Source organism: Mesoplodon bidens (assembly GCF_964165515.1).
Source record: "Mesoplodon bidens genome assembly, chromosome: 12".
Lineage (NCBI taxonomy): Eukaryota > Metazoa > Chordata > Mammalia > Artiodactyla > Ziphiidae > Mesoplodon > Mesoplodon bidens.
The window spans coordinates 12,479,637-12,500,008 of record NC_138168.1 but is presented as its reverse complement, the minus strand read 5'-3'; the positions used below and the strand labels follow the sequence as shown (position 1 = coordinate 12,500,008).

General features: G+C 39.9%; 1 protein-coding gene across 45 annotated transcripts in view; it reads left to right on the top strand.

Annotated features, from left to right (window-relative positions):
* LOC308626456 (regulating synaptic membrane exocytosis protein 1-like) overlaps positions 1-20,372 on the top strand; it is a gene marked incomplete at both ends in the record, with an annotated part of 216,998 nt that overhangs the window by 24,301 nt on the left and 172,325 nt on the right. For 39 of the 45 annotated variants that reach the window (XM_081251537.1, XM_081251514.1, XM_081251513.1 and 36 more), the window contains one exon: positions 1,350-1,449. The exons of 1 other annotated variant lie outside the window; for it this stretch is intronic. In XM_081251537.1, coding sequence (XP_081107663.1) covers positions 1,350-1,449 — 100 coding nt within the window. Of the gene's footprint in view, positions 1-1,349; positions 1,450-5,114; positions 5,167-20,372 lie in introns of those variants that run through there. 5 more of the 45 variants (XM_081251532.1, XM_081251515.1, XM_081251531.1 and 2 more) reach the window with 1 other exon arrangement.

Here is a 20,372-nt window from a genome sequence, read left to right as displayed (position 1 = left end):
TGTTGTATTAGTATTGAAGTTTAATTTGAATATGAAAGCTTGGTGAAGTGGAAGCACTGGGTTGATGATGTGGGAGCTTAGTTTCCAGGACAGACCAGTCTTGGTATTTACTTCATATTTGTTTCCATAAATGGTTGATTCTCTTGTAATGCTCTCCATCCTGGTCACCTCTCAGATTTGTTCTACAACCCATGAACATGCTTTAGGAAATATGAAATACCTGCATATACATTATTTTTACAATTTACAGCATTATCTGTATTAAAATCCAAAAAAGTAATGATTACCTGCACATTCGTATGCTTAAATTAAAATTATGTGTACCTCTTGTTTTCATTATGGTAGAGGAAAATATAATCCTTTAATTCCTTTTTTTCCCATAAAGTAGGAGTTTGCATCTTATCTAAAAGAAGGTATAGCTCTTCATAGTCTGGAACTGTTGTACCCTGTCACATATAGTAGAAAAAAATCCCAGAGCCATATGTGTGTGTGTGTGTGTGTGTGTGTATGTATACAAATATATATATATATATACACATATATATATATATACATACATATATATATATATATATATGTATGTATTTGCCTCTGCTAGGAAAATACAACAATAGGAAGAGGGAACCTACCTTTAAAAGTTTATGTAATAGGAGGAAAATATATAAAGAATATATAATATGCACAAAAATAGCCTAACCTCAAATATTTCTTCAGGAAGAAACAAAACATTTTTTTCTTCACAAATCAGAGCTGTAATAATAAGGAATGCTCTTATTTAATTGATTTTAACAGTACTTCACAAAAGCAGAAGAGTTATGCTTTAAGAAGTCATCCTATGGGCTAATGGCCATTTGGTTGTCATAAAAGTCCTTTATTTAGCCCTCTCCACAAATAAGTGCACAGCAGGAGAAATGACACTAGTTAGAGTGACTGGGGGATAAGTAAACAGAAGGAATGGCTAGGAGCAGTGTCATCTGGCAGAGAGCTTATTTCCTGAATCCCGTGGATCTGGTTAAAAGCCAACAGAGATGCCAATATGCTTCTGCTCAGTAAGTGCTACCAGGCTCCAGGCCACTAGGCCTGGAGGCTTGTGCACGGTGTCCTATCCAGGCGGTGCCTGCGTAGCTGCTCAGTGCCCGCGATGACCTGAGCCGGTCATGCAGAGTGACTTTCTCCTGCTCAACCAGCATCCCTTCGCTTCCATCTTCTGCTGCTCCTGACCTCCGGGTGGTTCAACAGCCTAAGCTGAGGGCAGGAGGAGCCACTGTGTGCTCTTCCTGGATGATCCTGAACTTGTTTCAAAGCCAGGCTGACAGTCCCCAGGCTGGATTTCTCTGCGAGTTGCTGTCATGTGTGCCCCCGGCCTACCCGTGTCTTCAGAAGGGTGGGAAGATGTGAGGGCTACAGACCCTGAAGAGAGGACCATGGAGGCCCCGAGAGCAGGTGCCGGTAAGCTGGACCAGAGTCTGGGGCATGGGAATCCCACTTCATTGTTTCTTCTGGTTAGACGCAAGTCTGTGTTTAACGCTCCCTCTCTCTCTGTCTTTCCTCAGTAAATATTCCCAGTGTGTGTCAGGTAGGATGTGATTTTGTTCCATTTTCTCAACAGAGCCAAGTTTCCAGCTACCAACTTGATCGTCAGTCTTTCTCTCTGAAAAGACATGATGAGATTTACAAGATAGCCCTAAATACTTTAAGATGACTAATCAAATTTGTGATTTGTTTTCTTGCGTAATAGCTAAGTCCAGAAGCATGTAAATATTAAATGTCACTGTTCTCTGAAAATAAGGGAAAACAATAACTAGTTGTTTAATTGTGTGCATGACTTTTGTTTGTAGTCAACGTTTTCTGTGCTTTGTGATCGCCTGTTCAAACAAAGAATGAGAAAGACATAAGTTGGAGTCATTATTAGCAGGAAATCAGTCCCCAAATAGGAAGTTTGTGTCACTTTTTCCAAGTAATGGATTCTGAGTGCTTGTGAAAGAGCTGAAGGCTTTCCACGAACATGGGCCTTGATGCTGACCACAGCGCCATAGGTCGATGGTATATGTGAAGCAAGCTCACCATTGCGGTCGATGTTAGGTCTTGTATGTTCTCTCCTAAGAGAAATTAGTCTGCTGGTCTTTGGAGTGGCAGTGGTGTCACAGCTGAGTGGCAGGCTAGGAAACATGCAGCCCCAGAGGGATACGGGTGGTGCAAAAGGGACAGAGTGGTAGAAATATTTTCAATGAGTAAATATTGTTGACATAAATTTCTGAATTGACGGGTGAAGTTAGGATTATTTTTCCTACTTACACGTGGACAGTGGCCTCCGTGAAGGACACTCATTACTCATTCTTGGAGTATGTGGTACCCAGATATGAGTGAAAGGTCCTTTAAAACAAGGTCAACCTTATTAGCCCCTCCTAATTTTGAGGCTCTATTTTGAATCTGTAATTAGGAAAGCTGTGTGTACCATTTCAGAGACCTTACTTGGTTTATCAAACATCTTTGGTTAGAAATAAAATTTGTTACCATGTAAGGGACTCAAGATAGTTACAGCAAATTAACATAAATGTATAAGGTGGAATGAGAAGTAGATATTAGATGGCTAGCATTCAAATGATTTTATCATTTGAAACAAGCCCATTCCAGGTGCTAAATGAGGAAAAAAAGAAATAGGAGAAGAGAAATACAAAAAAGAAATATATCAAAAGTCAGGCACGACGATAGCCACATGTGGTGTAAGTAAGTGCTTTAATTCCATTGCCTATATAAGCATATAAGATCCACAGACTCCTATATTTCCTTCGAATCAAGCTCTGCAGTGCCAGGCTCAGCAGATGGACTTGGGTACATTGGTTGTTGAAGGTTTTGATTCTCCTTCCACTGGTTCTCCTTGGTATTCGTCCGTCTCTAGACCCTGCTGTTTGTGCGTCTTTATGACAGAGGCACAGTGGAAGAAACCAATCCAAGCCCCGTAAGTTTCGCCCCATAAACCTGCCTGGAGAATCGTCACCGGCCCCACAGGTGGCACGTGGAGGTGGATAAATGTCAGCCCCCTGGCCTCACTACTTTCCACACCAAATCACTGGCACTTTCACAAAAGGTGGCACAACTTTGAGGTGACCTACAGATATAATCACAGCAGCTCCTACCTACCAGGTGTCATGGAAAGCTGGGCCTCCCAATCACACGAAGACAAGTTCAAATCCCAGCTCTACTAGTGGTAAACCACGTGAACGTGGGCAAGTTAACTGGCTTCTCTGAGCCTCATCTGTAATATGGGGTAAATAATATTGACTTTGCCACATGCCTGTGAAAAAGAAATGAACACAATTAACATGCCTGTTTATCACAAGATTTGACAGAGATTCATTCACCTAATGTTTATTTCCCTTTCTCTTTCCAGCCAGCAACCATGTGGCCAAATTTTTATTCAAGCAAGTTTATGAAAGCATACTTGGAAGTTTGGGGTAAAGAAAAAAAAAAAAGATTCTAAGTAGAGATCCCAAAGCTGTTTTTTTAAGAGGAGAAAACAATGTTCGCATTAGTCCATTTGTTTCAGGCTCATATTTTGCACTTGCTTTGGTGACGATGAGTGATCCATAGTTCAGTATTAATGTTTTCCTTATCTGGTAATTATTTTTGACCAGTATCTATAAGTTAAGCAAACACAGTGCATTTAGTTTAAATAAACAAAACCTGGGTCTTAATTCTCTATTATCATTTGATCATTTCGTCTTCTAAAACAAACTAGAAGCAGTCTGCCCCGACTTTTCAATGATATTCCCTAGTGGATTAGACTAGAGAAGTTCGTTGTTTCTGGAAACTGAATGATATACCACAATAAACATGACATTGGAGCAGCGACATCATTTCAAAGCAGCTGTTCTGTGGTATATGGTCCAGGGGGATCAAGAAATGTTGGGGAGGGCTTCCCTGGTGGCGCAGTGGTTGAGAGTCCACCTGCCGATGCAGGGGACACGGGTTCGTGCCCCGGTCTGGGAAGATCCCACATGCCGCAGAGCGGCTGGGCCCGTGAGCCATGGCCGCTGAGCCTGCGTGTCTGGAGCCTGTGCTCTGCAACGGGAGACGCCACAACAGTGAGAGGCCCGCATACCGAAAAAAAAAAAAAAGAGAAAAAAAAGAAATGTTAGGGAACTGGTGAGAAGATGGTGATCCCGTCTCAGTGAGAAAAGTATAGTGGACCGTGAGTTGTGATTGCACAGTCATCAGAGACCTGCATCTTTAAAAATACTGGAGCTATGAGCCTACCCCATTCCCCTCGACTCCTGGCTACACCAGTTTGGGTTGTCCTTTTGCCCCCTGGAGACGATCCCCGGTGAGCGCTCGGCTGGCCGGCTGGCACAGCTGGACAAAGCGCTGTGTCCTACTTCCGGCAGTTGCTCACGCACTCCTGGCTTAAGCTTCCTTCTGCCAGTCGTCCTTGGGCTGAGTAAGGTCTCAGGTAAGGAGACTGAAGAGGGAACGATGGGTTTCACCGGGCTTGGCAGGACCACGGCCAGGGAATGAGATTGGACCTAAATCATCTTAGGTGAGTGCTCTGGGGTCCAGCAGGGGGCTGCTGGCCTTTGTCATCTTAGCCCCTGGGTGTCTCCATGAAATGTCCCTGGGGGGATAAGAGGAGGGCCTTTTCAAGCCTCTGCCTGAGTTTTCTCTCCAGTGCTGGCTTTCAGGGACCACTGTGTTTCAAGTCTCTGCCTGCAGGAAGGTAGCATCGTCTGTGCATTGTTTTAGGAAATGGTTAATCAGGGACCTACTGGAGCTTTGGTGTTTGCTAGAGTGGGGACCTCTTTAGCATAGCACAGCGCACTATAGATCAGTAATGCGGTAATCACTGAGGATCTGCACGCTGCGGAGACCTGTTTTGATGACAGCAGCACTTATGGCCTTGTTTAGTGTCACCGTTGTAGAATGTTGGACAGTACAGGCTTTTTTTTTTTTTTTTTTTGGTTTTGGTTTAGAATGCAAGGACCACAGGGGCTGTTATTTAACATTTCTTTTGCGCTTCCGTGGATTACGTATTGTGTTGTGAATTTGCTGCCGTTGCTAGCTACAATTTAGTGATCTGATGCCAGCAGCCTCTGTTTAACTCCTCTGATGCTGCTGTTATGTTTGCTGGGTTTCTACAGCTTCTACTCTATACGTTGCACTCAAGAACAGGTAAACTAAGCTCTAATATTAATCTTATGCATAAATGTAAAATTAACAGAATATTTGTTTAATTATCCAAAAGAGTAAGATATTAAAATGCTTCATTTAGATTCTATCAGTAGAGAATAAGGCATGTTTTGCTTTGAACATGGAAATTACACAGATATATTATCATTTTGAAATGCAGTGGTAATCCTCTAGTTGCATTATATGAAGTTATTTTCATGTTTTAAATGAATATCTGAAGTGTACATTTCGTTGTCTACAATTTAGTATTTAACTCTCGACTTGATGTATGTACAATAGACAATTAAGTCAGAAAGTATGCATTTTCCTTTCTGATTGACCCAAGGCAGTTGTTTTCCCTGTTTACTGAATTTTCCTGAAATCAGAAAGCTTCCTAGTTTAATCTTCTTAAAAACAGAAAGTTGTAAGTTTGTCTGTAGATTGTTATTTCGAAGTGTTTAGACAAAGGCTGCTGAGGGCAGGTTTCCCGTGACCGACAGCCCTGATTTTAGAGCACGTCGTGGAAATACCTATGTTTTTATGCGACGTTAAGCTGTGGACTGAAGGGAAACCTGCTCGAATAAGGGGACCAGAGAGCCCAGACAGAAAGGGCAAGGCAGTGCTTTGGGTGTGGCAGATTCGGGTGTGTGGCCTTGGACGACAGAGCAAGCCCTCCTGGTCCCTGTTTCCATCTGCCAGTTTGATAAGGACTCTGCTGGTCTTCTCAGTAGGGATGGAATCACATTTTTCAGGTGCTCAAGATCATCTGATGGTGATGTCTGTGCAGAAAGAGAGCCTACTGTTAAGGTTTTAAAGGGATGCAGTCTTCTTAATAAAGGGGGACCATAGAGCTCTTTTGGCCTTTCCTTCCCTTCACAGCATTTTAGCAGCTGAGGCTTTTCTGAAAGGGAGCTTATGGCTTTTATGAATTGAACTGGTAAATCTCTGGGCTCTGTTGAGAGTCTTTTGCCAAATAGGCGTTGAAGAGTTTGCAGTGTCCTGAGGGCACCTACTGGCAGATGGCCACCCAGGGTGGGGAGGGGTGGGAGGCACCGCGGTCCCGCGGCAGCAATGCGGTGCTGATGCAGAGGTGCAGGTTCTGGATGCCTGCCAGGGATGCAGGCCATCCTCCCTCCCAGGCAGAGTGTGTGCTCTTAGGGCAGCTTCCGCCTGCTCTTCTCAGCAGAGGACTTTCAAGAGGTCCCCTTCTGCGGAGGGCAAGCTTAGGATCCAAAGACCAGAGGCAACTGGAAGAGAAGCGTCTAGCCACCTCCCCCTTGAGAAAGTGTGAAGCAGTTGTTGCTGCCTGTCCAGGGCTAGTTCCCGTCCATGAGTCTAGACACCGTAAATGTTGCTTTGGGGAGAACAGAAGCGTTTGATTGCACATTGAGCCGCGTGCTTGCAGGGTGGCGGATCATCCCTCGCTGATGAAGATGGTGAATCCTGTGTTCACGGTCCTCATTAGTGGGTCTGGGTGACGGTCAGCCACCCTTAGGGGAAGCCTGAGGCCCGGATGTTTCTGCTCCCTCCCTGTGTGTGAGCGATGAAGGGTGAACAGCGTGGTGGACCTCTGTGTCCAGCTCTGAGGAGCCTGTCTGTGTGACTTACAGTCTCTACACATGCACGTAGGAGGGCAGTGACTTTATGAGTCACGTGATTCTCCATCGGGCAGGAGATGGTCCGCTCAGGTCTCTCCCAACTTTCTGACTTTACGTGGTGCAGTTAGTCGTTGTGCATGGTTGCAAAGCTCTTCAGGAAAAGGAGATCTTCTCATTTTCAAGGCTGTCTGGGAATGTTCCTAAGGAGAGCTCCATCAGAGGAGTGAAGGAAGGATTTGGGAACTGAAGACGAAAATCTCAGTGAACAGCAAGTGTATATTCTTCCCTATACTTCTCCAGATAATCCACACACTTTTAATAAATAAAATAAATACTTTCTGTTCTTCTCCATTTTCGAAGGCCAGGGAGATTGGGAAGAAGCACGTCAAATGACAACATAGAGGAATCAATGAAAGAACTAGCAGTTATCTTGTCATAATATCAATAATTAAGGAGACAATTATCTTGCCTGTAACTTGCAGGCTAGTGAAATGGGTTTAGTTTTTGGACAGCCTGCTTCAAGTAGGTGATCTTTAGTCATTAAGAAGGGAATTGTGGTAATCATGTAACGAGTTGGTCAATCTGTTGCAGAAATGCAACCAAGAACTTTGAATGCCTAGTTAATTTAAATTAGTTGTTTCAGAGGAGGTTTTATATGAGTTGTATACATTTTAAAGACCTGGCAGATAAATTCTGAAAAACTCTAAACATTGAACAAATGTTAAAGCTGACTTCAGAGAAAGGGGGCATATTGATAGTAACAGATGGTAGATTCTAGCAAACATGTTCTCAATAGGATAAGATCTGTCATAGATTTTAGACTTACTAATAGCTTTTGAAGGGGTTTTTTTTGTAACAAGAAGCTGTTAGCCTTGCAATGTTTCTTTCTTTCTATCGCTCTCTTTTTTTTTTTTTTTTTTTCTCTAGAGAATGCTTAGCCCTTGAAGCTTACTCTTAACTTCTAAGCAGGTCCAAATTGGAACAATTTTTTATCCACTTTGAAGTTTTACTTTTATTTAAAGATTATGTTTTCTCATAACTTATTTAGATTATATAAAGTTTATTACTTCTTCTATACTTTCCCTTTTAGCAATGTCTTTGAAATCAGGGCACTTGTCAGCGAAGAGTAGCATGTCGGTATATAGTATTTCTCTTGCCTATTGATATTCAAGGCTTTTAAAAATATGCTTTATTAGAGTCTTGATAGCTCACAAAATTGCTTTCTGATGTGAATTCCCTTGCCCTCTGTATGTAACCACAAAGTTCATTTTCCCTGAGTACGGTTTCTGCTTTTCCTGAGTGTCTAGCTTAAATAGGGTTCTTAATTCAAGCCTCCCGCTGAGGCTGGGGCCCTACAGGAGAGGATCATTCCGGGAGCTAGAGAAAAGGCACCTGGGCAGTATTGCAGGTCCCAGGCTGAGTCACTTCTTCATCCAGACTCATGAATCCTTTGCTCTTAATTTGGGTACAGATCATGGACCCTTAAGAGAAGTAGAGGATGCAACGTGCTCCCCCCAGAAAAACACTTAGGCACACAAAACTTTATACACAATCTTAAGGAACGTATGGATCTCCTGAGTCTAATCAGAGACCGTGTACAAGGGCTCACATAACCCAGGTTATAAAGCTTTCCTTAAAGATCACAAAAGCAAAGTACTTGACCTTCGGTGGTAGAAAAAGTCCTGCCTACCTGAAGGTAACCCATTTCTCTTCCACAGTTTGTGGATAAACCTGAGGTCCTCCAGCCACTGTGCAGGAATGGGGGAGAGGGGCAGGGCCCCTGCCAGTGGGTGCTGGCTGGGGTGAGCAGAGACCCTGGCCCACTGGAGATGGGCCCCAGGGCCCAGGCCCTGCCTGGGAAGACCTGCTTCAGAATGCTGTTGCTTAAAATAACTTAATTACCATTTGATATTTTCGTGAGCTCTGTTATTGCAGGTCATAGTAGAAAAAAAAATCCTTTCCAAGCTTAACTCTCTACAAGATAAATAAATGATTAGATATATTGATATAGGTAAATTGATTAGGAATGACTGAAAATTGAAATATAACAAAGCACGCCAGCATTATTTCACTGCACCTGGAGGGCCGACCAGGGCTTGTTTCTGTTTCATACGGCTTGACAGAGACTAGTTTTTTCCTGACAAGTTAAGTCTCTTTGACCAATATGCTGTGATGCTCTGATTTCAGAGGCTAGTCTTATTCTAGCTCAGATGCATAGTTATAGAAATCTCTGTGTAAGGTTTGCTTTAGTCTATGAGATTTTACTGTAATCAGCTATTCAGTGAAGGCATGAAAGTGATACAACAATTGAGCACAAATTAAAAGTCTCCAAAATATTGGTTTAATCTGAAGGCCCTTAGAGGACTAGTGAGAAACCCAGGTTTTGTCCTGAGGAGAAGAATCCCTCTTTGGAGTTTTTGCTTGAAGTCGTGCCTTTTGAGTTTGCTGTACAGAATCTCTGAACACACTGTATTTAGTCTCCACCAGCCCTGGCTGCTTTTACAAAGGTCGATGGTGGTGGTACATTGTTTGTGTCTGTGACTTAAAAGCACGTCTGGATATTTGATCTCAAATGTGATGCAATGATAATTACACTGAACAGAGATGGTAGCAGGCCCAAAGTAAGTGTGTGTGTGTGTGTGTGTGTGTTTGCGTGTGCATGTGTAATTTTTTGTCATTAAAACTATTTGTGCATCACTTTGGAAAACAAAACAGAGCTATCAAAATTCTTAGTAAAAAGTAAAATTGTAAAGGTTAGCAAGATGTTGTCTTTCAATGTTTCAGCCCCTTCCCACAGTAGAAAATGCAAATTAGCCAAGCAAGAGTAATAGAGAGTTTCTCATTTGAAAAATAAGTATTTAACCATTAAAATACAGTTGGAACAATTACCTTAATCCAAGTTCTCTAAAACTATATTTCGAATATGAATAATAAGCCATTTTTACCTAAAACTAAATGCTACTTACCGTCTTGCCAGATAGAAAGAAAATGAGGTTGAGTTTGGGAGATGTTACTAATTGACTCATTTTAAAATGGGGATGAGCCTTTAATTTGATTTAAAGTATGTATTAAATAAACCTCTGTGTATTTGGGGAAAGTTTAAGGTAAACTCTGATTTTTTTCTTAACATTGGAACAATTAAAATCACTATAGTATCTTGGTATTTCTTGTAGATTCTGTTCATTTCTCCAGCCCCTTCTTGCTGTGATCAGGAAGGCATTTTAGCTAAAACATAGGTTTCTTTATATGGAAATAGGTGCACTATAATGATCTTATGCTGTTAAGATCATTGAAGTTATTTGATCAATCTTGAATGTGCTCATATTTATTGGGAGAAATTATTTAAAGATTTTTTTATGGATTTATAAAATTTGCATTAGAAAACACACGTGAAAAATATATATATATATTTTTAAAGAAGATGTTGGGGGTAGGAGTTTATTAATTAATTAATTTATTTTTGCTGTGTTGGGTCTTCATTTCTGTGTGAGGGCTTTCTCTAGTTGTGGCAAGCGGGGGCCACTCTTCATCGTGGTGCGTGGGCCTCTCACTATCACGGCCTCTCCTGTTGCGGAGCACAGGCTCCAGACGCGCAGGCTCAGTAGTTGTGGCTCACGGGCCTAGTTGCTCCATGGCATGTGGGATCCTCCCAGACCAGGGCTTGAACCCGTGTCCCCTGCATTGGCAGGTGGATTCTCAACCACTGCGCCACCAGGGAAGCCCCAAAATATTGATTTTAACATTATTGAAATAACATTCAATTTAACCATTTCATGAAAGAGTTAAAGGTAATTTCAATTTTCAGATTCAATGTCACTGAAAATTTTACATATCAGTGCTAACAGCGCTCAGTTTCAATTTTTTCACCAAATATCTGTTAATTTCTTAATTTAATTCTGTTACATACTCAATCCCCTAGAAAAGATAGTTTTGTTTGCTTTTCTTTGTTCTTACTTGAGAGACATCAATTTTGGTAAGAATCTTTGGAAGACAATTTAGCCACTCTGTATATAGGACATTATACAAAGAGCAATTAACCCTATATTTTCCTTTTTTGTACTGCATTCACAAAACTGTCAAAATATAACATTCAAAGAGAGAAAATAAATAATATTTATAGTAGATGAATCCTTCCTTTAATACCTGATAAGTCTAAAACAGTTTTTGATAAAGTTACTACATGTTTCTGTTTTTCCTAGTATTGATGAGTAATGACTTAATTTTGGAATTGTGGAAACTCAACCTCAAATCCCTGATGGCTGATTTTTCAAATATGCTGCATATTTGCCAGCCACCTTGTTATTCATGCTATGCATTTATATTATCTTAATTAAAATATTTCTCATCAGAATTGCAGCTTACTGTCTTTTTTGTTGTTGTTTTAAAGCAGGAAGGCAGAAAAGAGTGTTTCATCTTGTTTTCATAAAAGTTTATATGCCATAAAGTCATTTGTTTAGTTGTCGCCTAATGGATATTGTTTTTTTGTTGGTTTGTTTTTTGTCTTTAACATCTTTATTGGAGTATAATTGCTTTACAATGGTGAATCAGTTTACGTATACATATATAACAAAGTGAATCAGTTATACATTTACATATATCCCCATATCTCTTCCATCTTGCATCTCCCTCCCTCCAACCCTCCCTATCCCACCCCTCTAGGGGGGCACAAAGCACCGAGCTGATCTCCCTGTGCTATGCAGCTGCTTCCCACTAGCTATCTATTTTACATTTGGTAGTGTATATATGTCCGTGCCACTCTCTCACTTTTCCCAGCTTACCCTTCCCCCTCCCTGTATCCTCAAGCCCATTCTCTAGTAGGTCTGTGTCTTTAATCCCGTCTTGACCCTAGGTTCTTCATGACCATTTTTTTGTTTTGTTTTTTAGATTCCATATATATGTGTTAGTGTACGGTATTTGTTTTTCTCTTTCTGACTTACTTCACTCTGTATTACAGACTCTAGGTCCATCCACCTCACTACAGATAACTCAATTTCATTTCTTTTTATGGCTGAGTAATATTCCATTTTATATATGTGCCACATCTTCTTTATCCATTCATCTGTTGATGGACACTTAGGTTGCTTCCATGTCCTGGCTATTGTAAATAGAGCTGCAATGAACATTGTGGTACTTGACTGTTCTGCCTATGTTTTCCTCTAAGAGTTTGATAGTGTCTGGCCTTACATTTAGGTCTTTATTCCATTTTGAGTTTATTTTTGTGTATGGTGTTAGGGAGTGTTCTAATTTCATTCTTTTACATGTAGCTATCCAGTTTTGGATATTGTGTTTTTTTTGTTTTTTTTTTTTTTTTTTTTTTGCGGTAGGCGGGCCTCTCACTGTTGTGGCCTCTCCCCTTGCAGAGCACAGGCTCCGGACGCACAGGCTCAGCGGCCATGGCTCACGGGCCCAGCCGCTCTGCGGCATGTGGGATCTTCCCAGACCGGGGCACGAACCCGTGTCCCCTGCATCGGCAGGCGGACTCTCAACCACTGCGCCACCAGGGAAGCCCTGATATTGTTTTAACATCAGTTTATTATGTTACCTGGTAAGACAGTTGTGTTCTCAGAGCTACTCACAGTATCAAAATGTTGAGGGCATGTAGACCCTTAACCAATTTGTTTAGTTTGTTTTTGTGCTTTTAAATTTCTCTGTCCCTTTCCCTGTGAATTCTTATTGATGCCAGTATGTTTGTCTGTAGCAACCCTTACTTGCTCTTTTACAATGTGCATCTTCAGTGGTCCTGTGGAGTCGAATGCCAGAGAAACTGTTTTATGATTGTGACTAAAATTATGAGTGAAGGCCTACTGGGTTTTTGAATGAATTAAGTCTGGGAGCTCAGATTTGTGATATTGGTTTTTGCCAGAAGGGAAGCCTTTTTCACTTGCTTTCCATTCTTTGGCAAGATTCCCAAGTAAGGTACAATAATTTGCTGTTTACTGAATGCTGTGGTTTAAGCTTGAGACAAGCTAACATCTGTACATCAATTGTATTTTAGCTATTTCTCATGGCAGGAAAGATATTTTGAGATTGATGGATGGAAAAATCTATATTTTAATGAAAGAAGGGTTTACAATAAATATATTAAATAATGTTTTGTGCATATTCATTCAGTTTTATTTTAATTCCCACTTTAAAGTCTACCTTTGTACAAAAAGTGACAACGTTTCTACCAAATGTAAAAATACAGCCACATGGAATCAGTGAAAAACATGTAGAAAAGATCCGTGAGAGAGAATGAAGATAGACATTTCAGCTGTAGATTTAACCATAAACATCCTAATACATGTGCTTTGAGAAAAATGTTATTAGTTAAAAATGTATAGCATTGGGCTTCCCTGGTGGCGCAGTGGTTGAGAGTCCACCTGCCGATGCAGCGGACACGGGTTCGTGCCCTGGTCTGGGAAGATCCCACATGCCGCGGAGCGGCTGGGCCCGTGAGCCATGGCTGCTGAGCCTGCACGTCCGGAGCCTGTGCTCTGCAACGGGAGAGGCCACAACAGTGAGACGCCCGCGTACCGCAAAAAAAAAAAAAAAGTATAGCATCCATAACACGAAAGTAAACCAGTTGTAGGAGTGCTCACTCATTTGTCCTGATACGGACACCAGAAAGACGTTTCTTGCGTGTGGTTTCATGGAGAAGATGCTCAGTAGCAGCAGCGTTGTCTGCGTGATGATCTGTATAATACATAACATGTTGAAGGACAACATGGTAAAAGAACAGTGGGGCAGAGGTGGGATACAGCGCAGCCCGGGCACATCGCTGGTGGTCTGGGTGAATGCACAGCTAGATTTTAGAACAGCTAAATGGATTCACTGCATCTCCCTCACCAAGACCTCTGTGCACATTATTGTTTTGAGCTAAACATTTCAGAAATATCCAGGGACAGGGTGTTCCTGAATATGTCCTCCCTGATCTGGGCTTGGGTACGTCAGTGCAGCTGGGTGACTGTGGAGTTCTTTGTTTAAACAGCCAGCGTCCTGGGCGTCCTGAGTGGAACCCTGTCCTTCTCAAGACGGCACCTGACCTATGAGCAGCCAGGAAACCACCTTGAGCACTTTGAAGGCCGGTGAGGCATCCTGATGTTTTAAAGTAACAAACGTTGGTATGAACGTTTAATCTAAGAGGACGATATTTTGTAATTATTATATTGGAAATGTAATTCTGGACTCATTCATCCCAACCTTAAATATTCAGGGCCTCTGGGAGAGAATCCCTTTCCCGTGTCAGTGGTTTCAGCTCCTCTGAAGTGAGATGTCTTGGTAATTAGCAGTGCGTATCCTGTGCACATGTGTTTGTGAGGATGCCTCTTCCCTCCGTGTGCTTTGTGCTTTTTTACTTGCATCGCTTGCTCCCGTCACCTGGAGTGGGCACCCAGCTGAAAGGTGGTGACATTGGACAGCTTGACTGCTTTGGTGCTGTGGCAGAGATCTAGCCCAGTGACCTTGCAGTGTTTTGCTACCCGGTTTCCCGTGACTATAATTTTGAAGGTGTACTTACCAGTTTTCTCTAGAATAACATGGAGGCATAAAATGTTCTCCAAATTGCTATGCCTAGTGATTTCCCACCACCAGTCAAGGAACTTCCAACTTAAAAAAAAAGTCCTGTAGTAGATCTATAAATTATTTGCTTGCATAGTCAAAATAAAAACAAAGACAAACAACAAAAGAAAAGAAAAAAAGAAAGGAGAAACCCCCCCAATATTTATGGTAACTGACTTGGCGGGAGGAAGCTCTGGTTTCAAAACATCTGTTTCTGTTACCAAAATGTTTGCTAGAGTGAACTTATTTTCTACTATTTTATAGCTTCACAATATATTTTTTATTTTTATTATTTTTTTTAATTTTTATTGGAGTATAGTTGCTTTACAGTGTTGTGTTAGTTTCTGCTGTACAGCAAAGTGAATCAGTTATACGTATATATATATATACCCTCTTTTTTAGATTTCCTTCCCATTTAGGTCACCACAGATCATTGAGTAGAGTTAGTTCCCTGTGCTATACAGTAGGTTCTCATTAGTTATCTATTTTATACATAGTAGTGTGTACGTGTCAGTCCCAATCTCCCAGTTCATCCCACCCCTCCTTCCCACCTTGGTATCCATAAGTTTGTTCTCTACATCTGTGTCTCTATTTCTGCTTTGCATATAGCTTCACAATATATTTTTAAATGGTAAGCAGTATCAAAAGAACTTCCGTTTTGTTCTGTATACCCTCAAAATTCATCTTTGTCATCATTTGAGTATTATTCTTGTTATTTATATCATTAAAACCAGGATAGTGTATTGATCTCCATTGATCTCCCTAATTTTCTGTCTCTGGGATGTAAAGGCAGGTGGAAGTTGATTGGACTGTCAGGATTATTGCAGTGAACGCTGTTTTGCTAGGGTTGCCTGGGCATGAGGTCTGGATAAAGACTCGCGTTTTCCTTGATCAGAGATATTTGCATCCAGAGTTCTTTCTTGTAATGTCTGTGCTGTGACCTCACCCAGTGCTACAGCTTCTGAAACCTTCAGGTAACACCCAGTCCCCAGACAATGAAAACAAATAAACCCCGGTTTTTTCCACAGGGTTTCCTGGCTGGTTGTTCCGAGACTTTGCACGTGACAGCTGGTCTGCCCGTGAATGGAGTGCTCAGTGTCACAGAGGAAGCCTGGTCAGTTGGAAAGTGGCAGGGACACCTCCCTCCTATAGGCAGCAGCCCCCCCCCACCGCCATGAAGGGTCCTGGTGCTGGGAAAAGGGAAGCAGCATCCCTAAGATTGTGAATTCGGGGATCTGCCCCCAAGGGTGCCTCGCTACGCTTTCTATGTGTAGATTCTGGGGAAGAAATGGCTCAGTCGTGGGGCCTCAAAACATGTTTACGCATGAAATTTATTTTTCTCTAAACTATGCTCCATGCACATCCTTTTGTACTGTCATCAGTGAACTCAGACCTTTCTTTAGGTACATGTGTATTGTTATGTAATATGGATAATAAATACAGTCTGCTCTAGATTTCCTGAGGACCATAAGCATCCTTATTTTATTGTTCTAGGACACAAAAGTGTGTGTGTGTGTGTGTGTGTGTGTGTGTTTTCTGTTGTTGTTGCTCAGAACTTTCAGAAATTTGAATTTACTGACTTCTTTGGAAGCCTGTGGCATCAGGTCTATGTGGAGGTAAAGGACACAGACATTACTGCTGTGGGAGTATTTCTGAACCCTGAAACTTCACAGAATCTCAAAAATATAAATTTCTGTGACCTTTAAAATTAGGAAAATCAAACTGTTTACTCTCTGAAATAGCTTTTTATTTCTCCATGTCTTTTAGGCCATTTAAAGTAAATCCACAAAATTTTCTGTGCTTCCCCAAAGCCCCAGCATCCAGAGCAACCCTGTTACAGATTTAAATTTACAGGTTTTTTTCTTAAAACCATCAATCTTGTTATGATGTAGATTATTTTGTTAGGAATATCAGCTAAAAAAAGGGAATATTGGAAAGTTAGGAATCTTATAGCCTATAAGTTTAACCTATATTAAACCTATTTTAATATAAATATTAAAATATATTCCATAACTAATGTCTGTATGAGATAATTTTAAGATAATACAGGCTGGTTTCAAAAAAAACATTTTCAGGGATATCTTTGAGTTATCAGAGAAAAAATACGAAGAGATAAAATAACCTACTTGTTTCGTGATATGGAAGATTTCATTCACAAATATGTTGCTTATACACCAAAAGCGTTTTATTTTCTCACATGAAAATATGATCATATAAAGAAGAAATGACAAAATGCTTATTTTCAGATGAAGGGTACATTGCACAACCTGGTCAAATTAATTACTTCAGATATTTGGGGTTAGGGTAATCTGTATACATCTCAATGTATAGACAACCTCACTAAAAAGATAACCATTTTCTCAATCCCCTGGGCTCCCCCCAGCTTTGTGGAAATTAACAGGCAGATTCCCACCACTGTTTGTGTGTGTGATGGCTCCTTTTCTCACCCTGTAACAATCAGGGTTAAAGAAATATTCCTTTCTTCTGAGCACTTGATCATCTGTTGTTACCAGGCCAATTAATCATTTTTATAAACAGAGTGACTTTAACATTTTTCTAAGCCCATTTCGAGTCGTCCAGTAGAAAGATTACTGATACTACTTGTATTTTAGCTATGATTGCTATCTAACTACCAGTCTGATCTCTAACACTGTGATTTCTTATTCCTAATCTCGATTATGTAATTAGACAATACAATCTATTTCTAAAGTCCTTTACAGTTTACAAAGCTGGCATATCTCATTTAAGCCTCATGGAACTTTTGTGAGGAAGTGGCATCATCCCCATTTTATAGAAGAGGACGAGGATTATAGAAATGGAGAGATGGTATCACGATAATGCCCCTGATATGGCACGGTTAGGGTGAGACTCACAAGTCTCTAGCTTCCAGTGCAGTGCTCTTTTTACACCACAGCTGGTTTTTATATGTTTTATAGAAACAACATAATTTTAAATATTAGGTTAGATGATACTGTTAACAGAGAAATTAAAATATAGGGAGGTTCTCTGACTAGTCAAGGTTTCAAAAAAGTAAACTGTGGGGCAGAAAAAATATTATTACGTGATGTTAGAATTGACAGAAACACTTATCAGTGTTATCACTGGAAATACTTTTCAGTGCATATTTTTACACTCCAGTGGCTGCTAGCATTTCTGGGGTGCTTTACAGTTTATATAACACTTCACGTGCATTATCTCATCCTACCCTCCAAAGAACACTGGGATACTATAGAAGTTATTATCTCCAAAGTTGAGGGATTAATTGATACGATGGAGCTCAGAATTCAGCCAGAAGTGTTGATTCTGAGTTGCACGTAACTGCTTTGTAGAATTGTGTGGTGGTCGGGTTGACATTCCCAAAATTAGCTCTCAAATTCGCCAAACAATACATATAACCACCTCTACCAAATATGCTTACAAAATTCCCCTTTCCCAGATCATCTACCAGCCTTCTTGCTCGTGCCCTAAGATTATAAATCACAGAGACAACATCGCAGGTCCTCAAGCAAATATTTAATCTTTCTCTAGAGATAATTCAACTCTGGAGGTTCTATTCAATATAAATAATTTCTGAATGCAAACATCTTTGACACTTCATTAACTTAATAACTAAGAGTTGATGCATTTACTTGAACTGTCAAATTAATAAACCAAAGAGAGAGAGACAGTGGTATTATTGGTTCTATGATAGAAACAGAGCACATTGTGAACAAATGAGGATTTTGAAAGTGAAACTTGTAAGGTGCATTTGGAGAGCAGCTACTTTTAACAAATCCCTAAAAGCTGGAGACAGTGTAATTCTTCCAAGGAATGACAGTTGGTGTGTGTGACCTGGGCCAGCGCCAGAAACTGGTGTTCCTTAGAATTATTCCAGTTCCTTAGAATTATTGAAAAGGTTTTTGCTTGAAGACCACTAGTTTGGAGATGCCACCAGCCCTGCCTCAGGCCTTGCGTTCAGGGGACACAAATCTGCGACTTAATTACACAGCATTTGCCATCAAATTGTGGAGTGGACATTGGATTCTGAATGAAATCACCAAAAAATATTTGAGGACCAAAACTTTTCTATACTAGGAACTTAGACGGACAGGAATTCGATTGTGAATGACAAGTTACTGATTTTGCATCCGTACACGTAGTATTTATTACTTCACAGATTATGTGGTTAATGATTAAATTTAACACATACATGTTCCCATTTTATTTTAATGCCTGGATACTAAATCCTATTAAATGATATTTGTTTCTTATCCCTGACTGTTAAATAAACTTTGGTAAATTTAGGCTTTCTGGGGCTCTGCTGTATAGAAAATTATTGCTGACTGATTTCACAGTTAGCTCCATTATTGTATATAATTTCAGGGTAGGAGTGAATATACTTGCCCTTTGCAGGCATAGAACTCTCTAAAATGAACTTCTAAAGTACGAGGAAACTATTCAAAATGGCATTTTCGTTATATGAATCAGAAGTTAAGATTTTACCTCAGTTCTTAGACTTCACATTTTATTTCCTGTTTATGAAAATGTCCTTGTACAGTATTAAAATGGATTAGAGTGGATATTTTCATCATATTATAACCAAAGCAATATTTGTTAACTTGTGTGCTGATCATGGTACACAGTGTTAAAAATACTCAACTTTGTCTCAAATTAAAACCTCGTTCTTAGAACTGAGTTGGCTTTTGCATATGCACTGTGTATAGACATACAATAAATGTGTTTTTGCCCAATATTTTAATTTGTCTAGTGTTGTGCTGTAATAGAGTACCCTAGGATTCATCTAATTTTATTGAGTCTCAACATATATCCTGCTGTAGATTATAAACAAAAATAAAAGAGTAAAAATTTAAAGAGGTGTATGAAAACTCTGGGAAGGACAATTCTTCTGATTTTTGGTCCATGATTTTTATAATTGTTTTGAATGGTGACAATCTGTTCTATGTAGGAAGAACAACAGATTTTTTGAGATGAGAAGTAGCAAAATTATGGATATGTATATAAATTGTTCAGAGTTACTGTGAGTTGATCTTGGAATCGGTTTGAGTCCCATCTTTTATCATCATTATAAGGACGTTAAAAATACATTATATATGTTTTCTGGTGATGGAGAAGTCCATATTTTCTAATGCTTCAAGGCTTTGGTGTCGATAACCTTTCCTTTACTACTTGCACATTAGATGGGCATTCCACTTGGTCAATGGTAGCTGCTATGTAAACTGTGAAATAGGTATTTAATGTGTGAAATTAGTTATGGTTCTCTCCTGACAGTTTTAATATACCCATACAGACTCAACCATGCATCTGTATTATTTAGAAGGTATTTTTGTTTGTTGCCTTCGATTGGTCTTATTGGAATCCACTGTGCTTTGACATTAGCTATCACAAGGTACAAAAATTTAACTCATAGAGATGCATGTTTATGCACTGTTAACATACTCTTACCATAATGACCTGGGTTTAGGAAAAGGTAGTTCTCTTTACAGAAAGCTCATGTGTCCTTAGCTGACTTTTATTTGTGCAATGAAAGCTGTCTGCTTACTTATGAAGTGTAATTAACCTGCTTTTTCACAAGGAATAGGATAAAAGTCTGTTTTTCATGTTTTCACAAAAAAATAATGCTCAAATTATAACACTTCATTGGACTTGGATATTTATGGACTTGCCATTTCAGTTGACAGAAGCATCTATATCCTGGATTTAAATTAATGACAATAGTAAATTTATTCCTTTACAGTTGTATCAAGCATTAGAACCAAAAATGCTTTTGCATCAATTCTGTAAGCAAATACCATGCATATATCATTTTGTAGCTATGCCACCTGGCAACCAATATCTCTAATCACCTATTAGGAAAGTAATCAAGGAAAATGATTTATATTAATGAAATACTAGAGTCTGAATATTTTAGGAGGGGAGTTTTGTTGAGTGTCACTTCTATTAATAATACAGAAATGTGTCTTATAAAGACAAATTAGAGTGCTTAAAAAGTCAATAATATCTTTACAATTTAATAATACGTGGAAAGAAGAAACGCATATAGTTTAAAACTACATATATAGATTATAGAATGTA